The sequence below is a fragment of the Amblyomma mixtum genome, chromosome 2 (genome assembly GCF_055824585.1).
Source record: "Amblyomma mixtum isolate Tamu chromosome 2, ASM5582458v1, whole genome shotgun sequence".
NCBI lineage: Eukaryota > Metazoa > Arthropoda > Arachnida > Ixodida > Ixodidae > Amblyomma > Amblyomma mixtum.
Window position 1 is genome coordinate 161,365,081 of NC_143013.1, and position 16,849 is coordinate 161,381,929.

Sequence of the window (16,849 nt, forward strand, 5' to 3'; positions counted from 1 at the left end):
TCCCCCCCCCCCCCCGTCTCCTCCTATGTATACCTGACGAAGCGGAATAAAGGGACATTCTGAACGGTGACAGCGCACACGGGGACTACACACAAAGAAGTACACAACCCAAGCGCTGGGGTTGTGCCCCCGTGCGTGCTGTGACCCGTTCAGAATGAACGTATTCCACGCCTAACTAGCCGTCCTAATACAGAATTAAGGAAGTCTTCTTTCCACCCCTCCACGAGCGGACGTTTGTTCTCGTTTAAATAATGACCCCGGCGACGCATGGCATCGTGCGGCATCAAGAAAAGAGTGCCTAGCGACTACGCCAATCTCGCGACGGCGCAGTGCACCAAGAATAATCTTCATAAAGTGCAGGCGTTGTGCAAACCCAATTAGACCGTTTGGTTACGGAGATTCAGAAAAATGCAAAACAAAAAATCTCTGCCTCTCCCGTAACCGAGAGTAGAGTAAGAATGAAATGTTTACGGGCATAACACATTGGTTGTAGATGGTACTAATGAAAATCTTGAAATGGGTCCAGTGTTCAACACACCACACCACACATACTGTGCACTGGTCCATGTGGACGCAAACGTTTCCTGTGTGTGTCTGGGGAATCTCTTCCGCTCTGCCTCGTCAGCTGTATCCGGTTTCTGTTTGCCTTTCATCTTTGTAATCGTTGTTTTCATTCCTCGGTTATTTATACCACTTTGCCTATGTGACACTGGTGACGTCACCACTGGATTACATCACACATAATTGATGACGAAGTAATGACAAATTAGTAATTAGTGACTAATTACTGATTAATGACTAAATACTAATTACCTGCTAATTAATGACGCTTAAGCTTCGCCTTTAGGAGAGGAACGCGACTGTGTTGTAGCGCTACCAGGCAGTCCACGGAACGCCACCAGCCGTTCGGCGCGATGCCTTGCCCTTTGGCCGCCGCGGTGGCTCAGTGGCTATGGTGCTCGTCTGCTGACCCAAAAGACGCGGGTTCGATCCCGGCCGCGGCGGCTGGAATTTCTTTGGAGGAGAAATTCTAGAGGCCCGTGTACTGTGCGATGTCAGTGCACGTTAAAGAACCCCAGGTGGTCGAAATTTCCGGAGCCCTTCACTACGGCGTCTCTCATAGCCTTAGTCGCTTCGGGACGTTAAACCCCATAAACCAAACCAACGAACCAGCCTTGCCCTTTGAACGCGACGCTTTTTGAGGAAAGGAAATTACGCAGTAATTCTCTGACATCTCGGTGGACACCCGAACCGCACCCTAAAGGTAGGGAGGAACGCCACCACCCGTTCGGCGCGAAGCTACCGGCGCTTGTATGCCGGTCCTGTAGGAGGGCTTAGAGAGTCTCATTAAATCTCGTTAAATCTCGTACGGTGCCTGGATGCTCTCGTTTCAGCTCCCAGATGTGTGGTATTCAGTGCCCGGATGAGTGGAATTCAGTGCCCGGATGAGTGGAATTCAGTGCCCGGATGTTGGCTCTCGGTCTCGGCGTGACGTCACCACAATGCCGACAACGGGAGCTAAAAGCATTTCATGCTTAAAACCGAAACAAGCCGAAACCGTAACCGAACTATTTTGCGGAGGCCGCGGAGTGACACACTCTTCTTTGGCGGAAGCCATACAGAACTCTACGATGCAGAGCAGAAGCTCAACTTTGGCCGCTTAGCGCACTTCGCAATTTGCGGGTCAGTTGCATCAGCAGCTTTATCGTGACGAGTTTATCGCGAGCTGGCCGTTAACGGTAATCGTATGTTTTGACATTCGTTTTGTTCGTCCTTGCGGCATCGCGTCTTCGACTTTTTTTCCGACGTGATAGTGTTGCTTCTAAGTGAAATCTGGAGCGCCCATAAACGAGACGGCACCGCGCTCGTCCACGCTGAAAGAAGGTAAGCAAGGGTAGCATTTCATTTCTTGCTTCATTCAGCTTACGGCCAGGACCGAGCTCTGTTAGCTCGCAAATGGTAGTTCCTTGTCTTGTGCAGCGGGTAATGTGCGCAGATGCTTTGGTCGCTGCCACTCCTCTAAATACTGCAACTCGTTGTACGGCCACATTGAACGAAGCCTTCCTGATGTCACGTGCTGTCATGAGTTCGGCCTTTTTCGGAGCTCGGCCTGAGGGCCTCAATAGTGCTATGTTTGGACTGACGATAGCTGCAGAGTCTTCTGTACTCACTGAATGGCTGTGAAGCGCGGCTGGTGTAGTGCGAAGGAAAAAATGGCGTGAGTATAGTTCCAGAATCATTCCTTGTGTCGCAGATCGTTGTGAGGCCTCTTTGAAAGCAGCCTGCCTGCTCCAAGTGCATGCGGTCATGAGTTAGGTCTTCATTTTTGGAGTTGTCGTATGTAACACACTTGTATTAGAAATTGCGCTGTGTTTGAACTGACGGTAGCTCGTCGCCTGTTCTCGCTGAAAGGCAAGGAAGGGCAGTAAAGGAAGATCGAGGACTTATGTAGTTCCGTAATTGAGTCTTTTAGATACATGTACGCGAAAGCTCAAGGGTCAAAACTCAACGTCCCAGACGTCGCGCTCAACAATCTGGATTTTTTTCGAAAAAGTTCGTGGAAACTTATCTCAGTGTGCGTAATCAAGGCATAAAATATTTTTGCCGAAAAAAAAATGTATTTGTTAAGTGAGCGCATTTTGAAAATTGAAGACACCAGGCACTGATAAATAATTAATAAAAACTCCGTATGTTTACAAAATATCTCAGAAATATTTCGCTGACATTTGCAGAGACAGCCTGGCTTTCGATGTGATTCAGACTACGCAGTTTTATCGGGCACATTTCTTAAAAAATTAGATTTTGAAAATGTATAATTTTGTCATATTTTAAAAATAAATTTCTCTCCGTAATTTTAAAATAGCTGTTGTGCCTCTCTAGATGTATATTGCCTATAAAAAATGTAACTGGAGTTCAACACTGTCTAAAGGAAAGTAAAAAAAAATACGAAATTTGCAAAAAGTGAATTTTGAGCCATAAACACGTTAATTTCCCCTTGAGGTGGTCCTAGCAAAAACAAAAAATGGCGGGTTAAATGGAACGGTTTATTGCCTTTCATTTCTGAAATTTTCGTTGAGGTAATTTTTGTTTACGGCGACAAACGAATTTTGAAGTTGAGCTCTCGCTCCGCATGTGGCTTTCTTCTCGTTGATGCTGCATAATCTTCCCCGCTGCTCAGGTCCCTCCTTCTCCTCTTATTTTCTTTCACACCTCTTCTCTCTATTCGTCTGAGGAGAGCCGGCATCGAGTCATGTGACAGTTTTCCCGCCTTTTTCTCCTTCCTAATACGACTAGTTCGTGGTTTGCGCGTGTTTATTGCTCGGTAAAAAAACCGCGGAAGTGCGGCGTGGAGAAATACGTGGTCTCGATGACCAGAAATGACGCGACGGAGCACGATTAGTTCGTGTTATGGCGGGTGAACAAGTTGATTTCATTAGGACGTTCTTGCGGGCTAGTTGGTTTATTGCTCTAGAAATGTTATAACTGCGGAGTTAGAGGATACAGACAACACATGTCTTTTGCACAGTTTTAACACTTCTGGAGCTATGAACAAACTAGCCCGCAAGGACGTCCACTAAAGCACATCTCTTCTACTCCGGTCTCTGTTTTGTGTTCCCCGGAATCCAAAGAAGATGGAGCAAAAAAAAACTGCGCCCGTGGTGTTCTGTCTGTTACTCGTTGCCTATGTCCTCGCTTTTTGCGCACTTTTAACGTTTGTGGATGTTGATTTCACGAAGTAAATATTTTGAGACAAATATCGTGAAACAGTAAGACGCCGTGTTTCTAAATACTTGAACAATAGCTTTCTTTGCACGAAACTACAAAGTCGCGTGCAGAGAGGGTAAGAGACACGACTTATTAAAAATTTTACCCATGTTATTACCCGATAGAAGCCGCTCAAAGAGGAAAAAGGCGGTAAAAGTGTGTCGCATGGTCCCGCGCGCCGCCGCGGACACGCCGCCGAAAGGGGAGAAAAAGCCGGGAAAACTGTGTCAGATGACCCGCGCCGGAGGGCTCCCATCAGACGAATTGAAAGAACAGGCGTGAAAGAAAGTAAAAGAAGGAGGAGAATATAAGAACAAGAGGGAAGCGGGGGAGGAGGGGCCGGAGCAGCGAGGAGGATTATGCAACACCCACGAGGAAAAAAGCTCCGCAATTTGCGTCGTCTCTTAATTTCCTTCACCGCTGAACACGGCACCTGGCATGGCGCGACATTTGTGGCCAGATCACCACTTCAATTTGTCATCGCCCGCTGTCGTGCATTTTTAAGGGTTGAGTTAAAGCAGACACTGCATGAAATTCGGCGGGTGGTAATGTTGAAAGTGAAATCGTTTCGGTTTCGAAGTTCGAACGGACCCGCTTTGGTGCCAGGCAGCCAAGAGCAGAAAAACGAAGGTATTCACCATGCTGTGCCGCGTGAACCACGAGGATCGAACGACCAGCCGGCATGGCAGGCGCAACACAAGTACTTTATGTCCGAATATGATTGCTGAGAGCCCGAGCGCGCATGCCGCGGCGGCGGGTGACGGGAGACACGCTGGCGGTGAGCGCGGCGTGCTGCCCGCTCGCGAGGAGGTGTCTCGCTCGCATGAACGGGCTTCGCCTGCATAGAGGCTCAGCCTCTTTACAGTTGCGGTCGTGTCTCTGTTGAAGACGGATGTGCAGTTTTAATCACATGGGTGAACCGAGCCCCTCTTTCTGCATTTTATCTGGCTACAGTGTCTACGGAATTGTGCTTTGCGGTGAAGTGGCATTAAGAGACGACGCAACTTGCAGCGCGCGATAGCTCAACTTCAAAAAATCTTTTCTCGCTTTAAACAAACATTACCTCGATTAAAATGTCAGAAATGAAAGGCAGTAAATGGTTCTATTTAAACCGGTATTGTTTGTATTTTATTTCTTGCTCCTAAGGGTGAAATTAAGCGATGTTTACGGCTCAAAATTTACTTTTTGTCAACATGAGTATTATTTTTTGCAGACTTTCATCTTCTGTAACATTTTTTATGTTTCAGGCATCTATGGAAGCAAAATGGCTATTTTAAATTTCTCGAGAGCAAGTTAACATTTTTTTACATGACAAAAATAGTACACTTTCACAGTCTCTTTAAATGTATAAATATATTTGAGCCGTACAAAAATGCGCGGCTCCGAATCGCATCCAATGCCAGATTTTATGCAAATGTCATGGTAAAGTTAATTGGCTGTTTCCTCAATATTTATATTTTTATTATTATTGGGCAGCGTCTGGTTTCTCACCTATTCGAAAAGTTCACACTGTGCTCACCTCACCAGTGACTTTGTCTGGCAAAATTATTTTAGGCTTCGATTACATACACTGAAATTGCTTTCATTATTTTTTTTAACAAATCGGAGATGGCTGAGCACAATGCTGGGACTGCAATCGAATGACCCTCAATAAAGGCAACAGCAGCCTGTTTGCAGGTGAAACGTTTTGCATGTGTCGCTTGTCTCGTCGCTTGAATCTGCAACCACAGAAGATTTGGCTTGTCATGCACCAGCAGTAGCAAGTATGACATCCAGTTGCATGTATAGCGAAAGCAGTAGGCCGCACTGCAACTGTGTGGGCTTCGTAAACAGGCAGCCCCCTCCGCAGTATTGTGGTTGCATCCTAGCCTGTACGTATCTAATTACCAAGTGCTCGGCTAGTGGTGTATCCGTTTATTTCGCATGTGGAACCAGATTTTAAGTTAGATATGAGTGCATACGCCCGGTATTCGGTCCTTAAAAGACCTTGTTTTGGAATTTTGTGGGTTCAACTTTACATTTGTACATTACAGTAATTATTGGGTCATCTGACCATTTAAGTGTGCACTCTACTTCAGCCCAATCAAGTGAGCATACAGAACATCTTCTAATGTTATAAAAATTTGTTTTCTGAATTACTAAAGTTTACTCACTATCCTATAGGCCCTTGCCTTTGTTAAGGACTGTGTGGCACTGCCGTCACATCCAAAATTTATTACGTTTAAATTTTAGATGCGTCGGTTCTGTGTTGATGTTTTCTTTTTTTCTGCAGTGGGAACCTTATCCAGGGCTGCTACACATGCACACTTAGTGGCCACGACAGAGATTTGTTTTTGTTTTGGAACCAGTTGAACATAACTGTATGGTGCTCCCAGCTAACAGAAACTCGTTGCAATGACCTCACAAACCAGGTGAGCTCTGTTTTAAACATTCTATCCCTAGCTTTGCTTAGATGCATGCGAATGTTTTTCGTTCATCAAATAATACATATAAACAGTCTGGATTCAAAGTACTTTTGCACTGAATGGGCTAATACGTCAACAGTCAGGATTTAAAGCACTTTTTCTCAGAGCATCCACCTTTGAGTAGGAATTTAATAAAGCTGCGATGCTAGCTTCGAAATATTTTTTTGCTCACTTTTAGTTGCCCACATTGCAAGTCTATTCCTATTGTGATTGGCTGCAATATTGTAAATTTGATGAGAGTTGCACCTTCAGTGTTTCTCTTTCAGCGCTTAGTCTTGTTGTGTGCAAATGAGTGGCAAGTTATGTAAGGTGTAACAGTATTCCAGTAAACCAGCTCTGCTTCAGGAAACCAAAAAAGCAGATATGTGTATGCAGATATTCTTTTTTTACCAAGCTGCCCACCATATGTCAGCAGCAGTCAGAGAGGTATAATAAACTGCAGAAAATGCAGCACTCTCTATGAGTCACGATATGAAACATTTCCCATGGCTCAAAATTCGATGCTCATTTCGGTTGCATTTTCACTTTGTTGCTGTTGCAGAGGTTGAGTCCAGGCCCCGTGCCCCGATACATGCACAATGGCATACAAGTGCAGCATATGCCAAGCAGTTGCGAAAACTTTGCCTCAGTTCTTGACGCATGCATCACTACATAAAAATGAAAGCAACCTTCACATTCGCTGTCCTTCTACTGACTGCTGCAGAGTATTTCGAAAAGTCAGCTCCTTGAAGAGCCATATCTTTAGATCTCACAAGCGTGATGGTATTCCGGCTGCTGTAATAACTTGCAGGAGCCTCTCACTGGTCTGCACCATCGATACATGTATACAGACATGTCGAGATGTCAAATCCTTGTTGAATCATCTAAAGGGGCACATCACTGAAGGGAAGAAAGTTTCTTTCCAGTTTTTTGCTTGTTCACGAATGTTTACGAACAAGTCGACATTTTCCTCCCGTATTTCTCGATGCCACAGGCATGCTTTTCAACCAGGTGTATGCGAGTCTTATATAGAGAGCACCTCTGCAGAAAGGTGCAAGGAAGCACAAATTAATCTTGAAACTGAAATTCATACTGCTGGCTTGGAGACTTGTGCATCTCAGGAACAATGTACTGAGGACTGCCACTCAGAGGCTGATGGAAGCAAAGAGGTGGCTGAAGGTGTCATGCACGAAGATTCTCTATGTACTGATATTACAGATGCTTTCGGACGCTTTTACCTGCGTCTCCACTCGCCGCCGCGGTGGCTCAGCGGTTATGGTGCTCGGCTGCTAACCCAAAAGACGCGGGTTCGATCCCGGCTGCGGCGGCTAGAATTTCTTTGGAAGAGAAATTCTAGAGGTCCGTGTACTGTGCGATGTCAGTGCACGTTAAAGAACCCCAGGTAGTCGAAGTTTCCGGAGCCCTCCAATACGGCGTCTCTCATAGCCTTAGTCGCTTTGGGACGTTAAACCCCATAAACCATAAACCATGAACTGCGTCTCCATTCGGAGAGTTTGGTGCCCTCAAGAACAGTTCAAGTCATTTCTGAGGCAATTTGTGACCTCCAGAGCAACAATCTTGACCACATAGCTAGTGCATTAAGGACAAAGATGAGAGATGCTGGCTTGAATGAGGATTTCATTCAGCAGGCAGTCACCAGTATGCTTCAAAGTGATGTTATCGTCAGCCTGCACAGGAAGAGTGGAGTTTTTCGGAGCACTTACTCTCGAAGAGACTACTTTCAGAGCAAATTCAGCTATGTGGAGCCGGTAGCTGTGCGTCTTGGAAAAAACAAAAACAATCAAGAGGCTCATTTTCATTATGTTCCAATAATTGAAACAATAAAATTATTGTTAAGAGATAGCTCAGTTCAAGATCAGTGTTTGAATCTGGAAGTTTATGAACCAGGTGTCTTTAAGGATTTCACTGACGGGAATGTTTTTAAGTCAGTACCACTGTTTCAGGATCACCGCACTGCTTTACGCTTGATTCTTTTTCAAGATGCTTTTCAAGTGGCAAATCCTTTAGGTTCGGCAAAGAACAAGCACAAACTTTTAGGTGTGTATATGATGCTTGGAAACCTACGTTCTTGGAATAGAAGTCGTATCTGTTCAATTCAGCTAGTGCTGCTTTGTAAAGAAACTGACATTTTGTTCTTCGGACAAGACAAGGTGTTTTCTTAATTGATTGATGACATCAAAAAGTTGGAAGTTGGCTGCCTGTTGGCGGACAGCATTCCGGCATATGGCACGGTGGTGACAATTCTGGGCGACAACCTAGGCAGCCACAGTATTGGTGGATTCATGGAAAATTTCAGCACAGCTGAGTACATCTGCACGTTTTGTTTAGTGAAGCGTGAACATATGTTTGAGAAAAACGTATCTGACACCAGTGATCTAAGAAACAAAGTAATCTACAAAGAGGCAGTGAAGAACCTACAGGATGACAGTTGTCTTCTTTCATGCCAAGGCATTAAATTTGATGCTTTGTTTAATGGCCTAAAATACTTCCATGTCTGCGCTCCTGGGCTTCCTCCATGTTTAGCACATGGGCTGTTTGAAGGTGTGGTATCGTACGATCTTGCGTTGATGCTACAATACTTCATCACCAAGCAGCGATGGTTATCACGTGAAGAACTGAATAAAAGGATACTCTCATTCAAGTTCAAAGGAATAGATGTGAATGACCAGCCAGCTGAAATCAAAACATTTAAAAAGCTGAGTGGACATGCAGTCCAGAACTGGATTATGCTTCGGTTTTTACCCGTCTTTCTTGATGACAAGGTATGCAGAAAAGACCATGTATGGGAGTTAGCATTGATGCTCACTGAACTTGTTCAGTTGGTGTGCGCACCGGCAATAAATATGCCCATGGTAATGAGGCTGAAAGATTTGACAGAAGATTACATTGACCGAAGAATTGAGCTTTTTCCTGGTGCACCTCTGAAACCAAGCACCATTACCTGGTTCACTACCCTTACCTCATTACTCAGTTTGGGCCACTTATTAGGTTATGGACTATGCGTTGTGAAAGCAAGCATGGTTATTTTCGCAAGTGCATAAGAAGTGCCCAGAACTTCAAAAACACCACGTTAACACTTGCTGAAAAATACCAGCTTCTTCAGGCATTCAGGGGGAGTAGCTGCCGCTTTGAAAAAGACTTAGTGATTGACTCTACATTTCCTTTTTGCCCTAGTTTGTTCAGTATGGAAGTTCAGGAAGCCATCAAGACTTGTGGAGCACAAGGAAAAGAAGTGTATTGCGCTTACCAAGTTTAATACAGGGGCACCAAGTACAGCAAAGATATGGTTGTGGTTTTGGATCGTGAGGAAAGCAGGCTCGTGTTCGGCCGAATTATTTTCATTTTATTGGAAGACAACATGGTCTATTTTCTTGTTCGTGTCACTTGTTCTGTTTTGAAACCTATGATGATGATATACCACTTGCTAGGTCCAGAATATGGGACACTAAAATGCATTTCTATTCAGGACCTTTTGGATTACTATCCACTTCATTTATATGATGTTGGCCATTCAAAAGTGACAGTCATTGCACTGAGGCATGCAGTTTTAGATCATTACTGAATTTATTTTTTTCAGCCCAGAGGACTTCATGTCGTGTGTTCAGGAGTGGCTTCCAGCACTCAGTGAGGAGGACGTCGCTACCATTGGGCATAAACTCCAGGACTTGGGAGTAAAATGTGTGGAACACTTCAAGTATCTGCAGGAATCAGACTTAGACTTCTTAGCCCCTGTGCAAAGGCGCATCCTGCTTGAGAAGTTTCAAACCGTCAGTGCTGCTCCTGTCCTTTCTGGGAAGAGTGGTAGTTGTGATAAGGTGACTTCAAATGCCAACTCACAGCTAGATGAATGGGCTGAAAAATTTTTCATTCCTTGGGAAATGCTTCCACCAGGCTTACTTCAATCATGCAAAGCAAAAGAAAGCCTACAAAAGTTGATCTGAACCAGATGGTGAGGATGCTAAGTTCTCTTATCCTGGACAAGCATCGAGCGCCTGGCAGACGAAACCTGAGAATAATTGGAGCAAAAGTTGTGCCGGTGTACCGCTCATCGTTTCAGGATTTGCTAGAGGGTACAATTGTTGGCACAGGAATTGAGACGTTGATGTGGAAGCTCGAGAACTGTATAAATAACAAGAGACCAATTGCACATGTGCTGCCCGCAGAAATTGTTGGTGACCCAGACTCATTCCAGCCGCGCCCAAGATCTACCCGTGACTCGTATGGTTGCATATCATGGCAGCCAGAGTTACCGAGTGGTGAAAGTTTGCTGACACAGCGTGAAAAGCAGCAGCAGCAGCTCCTTTATGAGTATGCTAAAGTACACCCGAACAAGCAGCTTGTCATTCGTTTCATGACTGAGACGTACGCATCGTAAAGACTGACGATAAATCACTCGAGGAGTGTGGCAGAGGTAAAAAAAAAACCGGCCATTTTTGTTTAGTGAGGACTATCGTCTTGAGCATTCCAAAGAGCTACTTGGTAGTGATGTTTTCCGAAGAATTGAGGCTAGCATGGAAAGCGTCGGCCGTCGTATATATCGTTATGCTTATAGTCACATTAAGCGGCCCAAGGTCAAGAAATGTCTCGAAGAAATTGAACGAGCAAAGAACCACCTCAGGAGTGTGACACCAGAGCATGAAGGTGCACCTGTTCTCCTCCTTGCACTGTTTGGAGAGGATGAAGAGCTCATCTACAAGTCTGCTGAGGCAAGCTTATAATTTTATCCTCTGCTGCTGTGTGGCAGAAAAGTGTTTGTGCATGCAGAATTCAGATGTGCATTGCATATGGGTATAAAAAATTCCACACTCCACAACTGCATTATTTTAATGGTAATTGTATACATTATAGTCGGTGCTGTTATTAAAAGCGGTGCTGTTAATAACTGCTGTTAATAAACTGCTGTTATTAATTTTTAAGTCATTTTGAGCTTTGTACATTTTATGCTTATGCATGCTATGGTGGACTAAAAGATACTCTGAGAGTAGGTATGAGGACAAATGCTGTAGTAGAATGGCACTAGTGTATCAAAATAGTTAAAAACTTATTACATAGTATCGTTAAAAGCCTTGCCTTGCATGATATCAGGTGTCAGCTTTGTCAGCGAAAAATCATGAGCCTGGGCTTTGGTAGGGTACATGGCAGGACACTGGTTCGTCAGTGGGTTCTGTGACGTCTCAAGCCGGCATGACGTTACCGAGTTGGCAGGACCAACCAACTTGGCTAACTTAATTGAGATGGCGCTAATGCATTCGCACTATACCCTTTAGGGCACAGCTAATGTGTCCACCAAATATCTGTGGTGATATACTTTATGCGAAAAAATTCTCTCTAATTTACGTTAGTAACAAACAGTTTGTGCCTGCAGCCATGAAACATATCTCTATGGTTTAAAGACTTTGTTCTCCACCTAATTTTGTGCGGTAATACAATTATGCAGCTGATGACAGTCAGTTTTCTTAAGAACTGTTCTGGCTATTGGTATCAGTTTTTCAATACCTTCCCTCTGTATTGCTTTTCTCATTTTGCAGGAGACCGCCCATGATGATGACTTGGGCGACATGCCACTGACGCCCATGATATGTATAAAAGGTTAGTTTTGGAATCATTGAACATCTCATTATGCACTAATATTCTTTTATTCTCATTCTTCTAGGGCCAGGTCCCTTTGAGGCTGAAACGTTCACTGTTTGCGTGGATGGTGTTGCTGTAATAACTACCCAGCGGGCTGCAGCTTTCAAATTCATGTTTCTCTTATACTTCGTTTTAAACATCCAGTATCCACGTGAAGTGGCTTCGACATTGGAGTTTGTGCAGAGGTAAGGTCTCGTATCTCTTTTTCTTCAGCTATAGGTTTAAATTTACCAGTTGCTTTTCTCACAGTTGCACATATTTTATAGGAATATTGCTGATAGACTGTTTAAAAATTTCTGCTTTTGAGCCTTTGCAGAAGGTGGAGAAAAACTTTTCAAAAATGAGGATGCTAGTGATTTTAAACTTTTTAGGGAACGCAAAAAAAACAGAGAATTCTGAGAAGCGCTGAGAATATTTTTAATCAAGTTATTGCACTATCTCCCGATAGCAGATATCAGAATGGACCTTTATAATTCATTTTCAGAAATGAGTATTGAAATGCTTAAATGTTATATATTAAATAAGAAAAATCTTAAACGTGAAATTTCGAAAAACTACAAGTTTGAAATCCTTGAATATGGAGGTAAAAAACCACAAAAAATCCATAATACACAAAATGTGGTACATTTCACCTCTTATAACTTCGAGACAAAAACTTTGCAGGCTTATCTACTACTTCTTTGTTTCTTTCACCTGTATTCACCACTCGGTTTTGTGCCCTGCTCACTCCACTCAAAGGAACATTCATGAAAATATTGAAGAAAATTTACTTTGGATTTACTGAAATAAACAGTACGGACAAGATATTCTGTTCATAGCACAGCATGCAGTTTTTCGTTTCTGAATTCTTGTGGCGGTTGTTTTTACAGAGGGGTGTGAGCTTGTAAGTCAACGAAAAATCACAGGCGTGACTGGTAGCCGCTATTGCCGTAGGATTGTGCGACCTCACGAGACCAACTGAAATGGCCATATTGTTACGGGCTGCAACTTGAGCTTCTTATTTGAGATGAAAGCGTGAGATCTTAACTCGGGGTATCTCGAGGCCACGCAGGCATGTTTGTAAGGCTTGTTTAAGTGGGGCTTTATATCTATGGATGCATTGGCAGTAGCTGCCAACTCGGGCTTCTCCCTTAAAGTGCGTGGGTGAGGTAGAATTGAGCCCTCCAGGACCCTTTCATTCTGAGTTGGACACGCTACCCCAATGCAAGCACGATCGTACGACTTGGTTGAAGCTGGGCTCCACACATGCATCGGGTGGTCTTTCACATTATGTGGTAGCTTGTGACTGCAATCTAATGGGTATGTGTGAGATAAGAGGTGCAAATTTACAATCTACAGAGGATCCGTAACTGAGCATCCACAAAAGGAGCCGGCCGATGGGACCCTTTGACGCTGTCGTGTCAAAGGCACAGCTGAAGTGTCCCCCACATTTTTCTTGGGCAGGTCTTTCACCTAATGTGGCAGTATAGACTGTATTCCGATGAGTGTGTGTGGAGTGCATGTGCGCAAACAAGTATCTGGAAGGGGAGCCGGCAGAGTGGAGCCAATTAGTCAGTCGTGTTTTACCCTTTTAAAGGTGGGACTTGAGTGACCCCACAATTTTTGCATTCAGATGCTCGCTTTTATTGTTGAAACAGACAAAAGAAGCGAGCAGTCTTTTTAACCGACAAAGAGGGCCACAGGGGGAGGCAACATTTGTTATGCTGTCCTTGGTTTCAGTGACTAGCGGGTTCTTTCGTACATGTACTGAAACAAGCCGTTCATACGCAACTTCGTGCACTCATGAAAAATGCAATGGCTTGTGGCTTTTCCTTTTATTTTAACAATGTATCCAGGCATATTTTCAGCGTTTTCCTTGATTTTTAGTCAATGCTTCACACAGCATAAACGTTTCAGGATTCCACGTAATTAGCCTGGTGGCATTCTTGGTATAGCCGCAGGAAAGGGGTGTTATCCTTTGTGTTCGTGACGCTAGAAGCGACCGGACTGATCTCGCTTGATTACAACCATGCTGAGCTGCATCTACGTGTTTCCTGATTACCCTAGATGATCTCGACCTGTTATCTCGAAGTTTCCTTGGCGGCTTTAAATTCAACGGTGCCGCGAGCAGCGGGCATTCGTAGTTCGACGACCGACGAGCACGTTTGTTGCTTACGCCGCCGCCGAGTGACTTAGTTCTTTTGCGGGCGCAAGTCAGCCGAAATAAAGAACTTCGTTTCCAAGACTGGTTGGTATCTTCCTGACCACTCGACTGCCGTCACTACAACGTGACATCTGGTGGAGGTGCGGGGTAGCCTTCCATGTACCGGTCACCCCCTGCAAATCGTGACGCCCGCCCTTTGAGCCGTTCACCGGAGCACGTGACTCCAGTCCATCGCGGAAGCCAACGTCTGCTAGGGGACGCACCTGAGTTTGGGACTCTGCCGGACCCTACTCGGAAGCGAAAACCAGTAGCAAAGTCCACCATGAGCCTGCCCCAGGCGACGACTCCAATCATTCTTCAGCAGCCCCGGGTGCCACCAACCTTCGACGTTTCGCCTGGCGCCGACCCCGAAGAATGGCTGGAACAGTTCGATCGTGTGGCTGTCTTCAACAACTGGGATGATGCTACAAAACTTAGGTACCTCTTCTTTGCCTTGGAGGGACCAGCAAGAATCTGGTTTGAGAATGAGGAAGCTAGCCTGACGAACTGGGAAACCTTCAAGGAGCAGCTTCTGAAGATCTTCACGAACGTCGAGCGAAAAGAGAGAGCCCAGCAGCTGCTACAGTGTCGCATAGAACATCCAAACGAGACCGTTTCAATGTACACTGAGGAGATGAAGCCTCTCTTCCGGCGTGCCGACTCGAACATGAAGGAGGATGAAAAGGTGAAGCTGCTTATGCGAGGAGTTAAAGAGCATCTCTTTGCGGGCCTCGTACGGAACCCACCCAAAACCGTCGCGGAATTCGTCGAAGAGGCATCCACCATGGAAAAAACCCTTGATGCCAGAGCCCGCCAGTATGACCGCCAGCAGCGCTTTTTGTCAGCAAGCTGCATGGACAACGCTAACAACGATGACCTGCGCGAGGTTATACGTGAAATTGTGCGAGAAGAGCTCCGACGATTGCTGCCAACAGGAACGCAGCCGCAGCTCACTTCGCTCACCGACGTCATCCGGGACGAGGTGCAACAGGCCTTGGGTGTGACACCGACCACCACCCAGCCTCTGGAGCCTCCAGCCATGACTTACGCCGCAGCAGTCCGCCGTCCTGCACCTCGACGACGAGACCCAAGCCCCTATAGCCCTCATCCAGCTGCGCTGGACCTCCGCCCTCTCGCCCCAACCCGCCCGTCCTACGAGCGTCGCACACAGCCAAGGAAATGCGACGAGTGGAGAACTGCCTACCAGCGCCGCCCACTATGCTTCCACTGTGGCGAAGCCGGTCACATTCTCCGGTACTGCCCATACAGCAGAATGGCCATCCGAGGGTTTTCTTACGACGCCCCACGACCCCGACCCGGCCAGCGACCAGCCGAAATTGAGGAGGTCTTGCGGCGGGAAGAATACTCATCGTCGAGCCGCCTGTCATGTTCCCCGTCGCCATCGTCACCGCGCTTTGTATCCCCTAGCCGAGGCTACGCAGCGCGTGGACGCACTCCCAGCCCCCGAAGGTTAAACTGAATAAAGCAGCCTCTGGAGGCTGCTTTATGCCTTTATGCCATGACTATGCCTCAACTATGACGACCCCTACGACGACGGCGACCCTACGACGACGACCCTACGACGACGACCCTACGACGACGACCCTACGACGACGACCCTACGACGAAGACCCTACGACGACGACCCTACGACGACGACGACCCTACGACGACGACGACCCGTACGACGACGACGACCCGTACGACGAGGACGACCCGTACGACGACGACGACCCGTACGACGACGACGACCCGTACGACGACGACGACCCGTACGACGACGGCCCCCTAGCCGACGACGACACGGCCAGATTTTAAGCTTTTACCGCTGCCCTCAAACCTTATTATGAACGCTAAAGGACTCGAAGTTAGCATCCTCCGTGTTTATTTTCATTGTAAAGCATCGAAGCGATGCTTCTTTGAGAGGGGGGTAATGCCACGTATCATTGTAGTGTCCTTTCGTTCGCGCAAGGCCGCAGGAAAGGGGTGTTATCCTTTGTGTTCGTGACGCTAGAAGCGACCGGACTGATCTCGCTTGATCGCAGCCATGCTGAGCTGCATCTACGTGTTTCCAGATTACTCTAGATGATCTCGACCTGTTATCTCGAAGTTTCCTTGCCGGCTTTAAATTGAACGATGCCGCGAGCAGCGGGCATTCGTAGTTCGATGACCGACGAGCACGTTTATTGCTTACGCCGCCGCCGAGTGATTCATTCTTTTGCGGGCGCAAGTGAGCCGAAATAAAGAACTGCGTTTCCAAGACTGGTTGGTGTCTTCCTGACCCCTCGACTGCCGTCACTACAACGTGACAGTATACTAATCTTGCCTCTTTCGTTTCTTTAAGGGCAATTGCGGGAATCAACCCAGAGAGAAGCACAAAGGCACGACGAACATCAAAGAAACAGTATTCTTTGTCTCCAAAAGTCGCTGCCTTTGCAAATGCCCTGGATGAGTAGAAATTGTGAGCATATCAATAAAGAGGAAAATTTGGTAGTTCTGACCATTGCCTTCAACTCCTTGCTAGAATATAATACACGGTTATAGTGCTAGCACAGTGCATAGGAAATTGGTGCTGCACGCTGCTGCTTTTATGATTGCACATAGAGAGTAGAAGCATTCATCAAGTCTAAGTCAGAATATCTACTGCGTTAAGGAGAGAACAGTACCCATTTTTCTTAAATCTTGTAGTGTATGGTCTTGAGTGCAGGGTTAAAACATATTTCTGCAAAATGACAAGGAATATATAAACAGAAAAATTGTGTGCTATTACAAAATTGCATAATAAGTGAAAAAATCTGCAGAATTA

The 16,849-nt window shown here is 45.8% G+C and overlaps 2 protein-coding genes across 2 annotated transcripts in view; one reads left to right on the forward strand and one right to left on the reverse strand.

Annotated features, from left to right (window-relative positions):
• Window positions 1–16,849, reverse strand: part of LOC149361422 (uncharacterized) — a 442,275-nt gene that overhangs the window by 383,250 nt on the left and 42,176 nt on the right. The gene's annotated exons all lie outside the window — the stretch shown is intronic.
• LOC149361427 (uncharacterized) lies at window positions 1,802–16,499 on the forward strand (the record flags this gene model as incomplete). The annotated part of the gene is made up of 5 exons (XM_089567455.1): window positions 1,802–1,884; window positions 6,038–6,176; window positions 11,759–11,819; window positions 11,884–12,046; window positions 16,388–16,499. Coding segments are annotated over 5 exons (558 nt in total), but the record flags the coding sequence as incomplete, so codon positions are not given.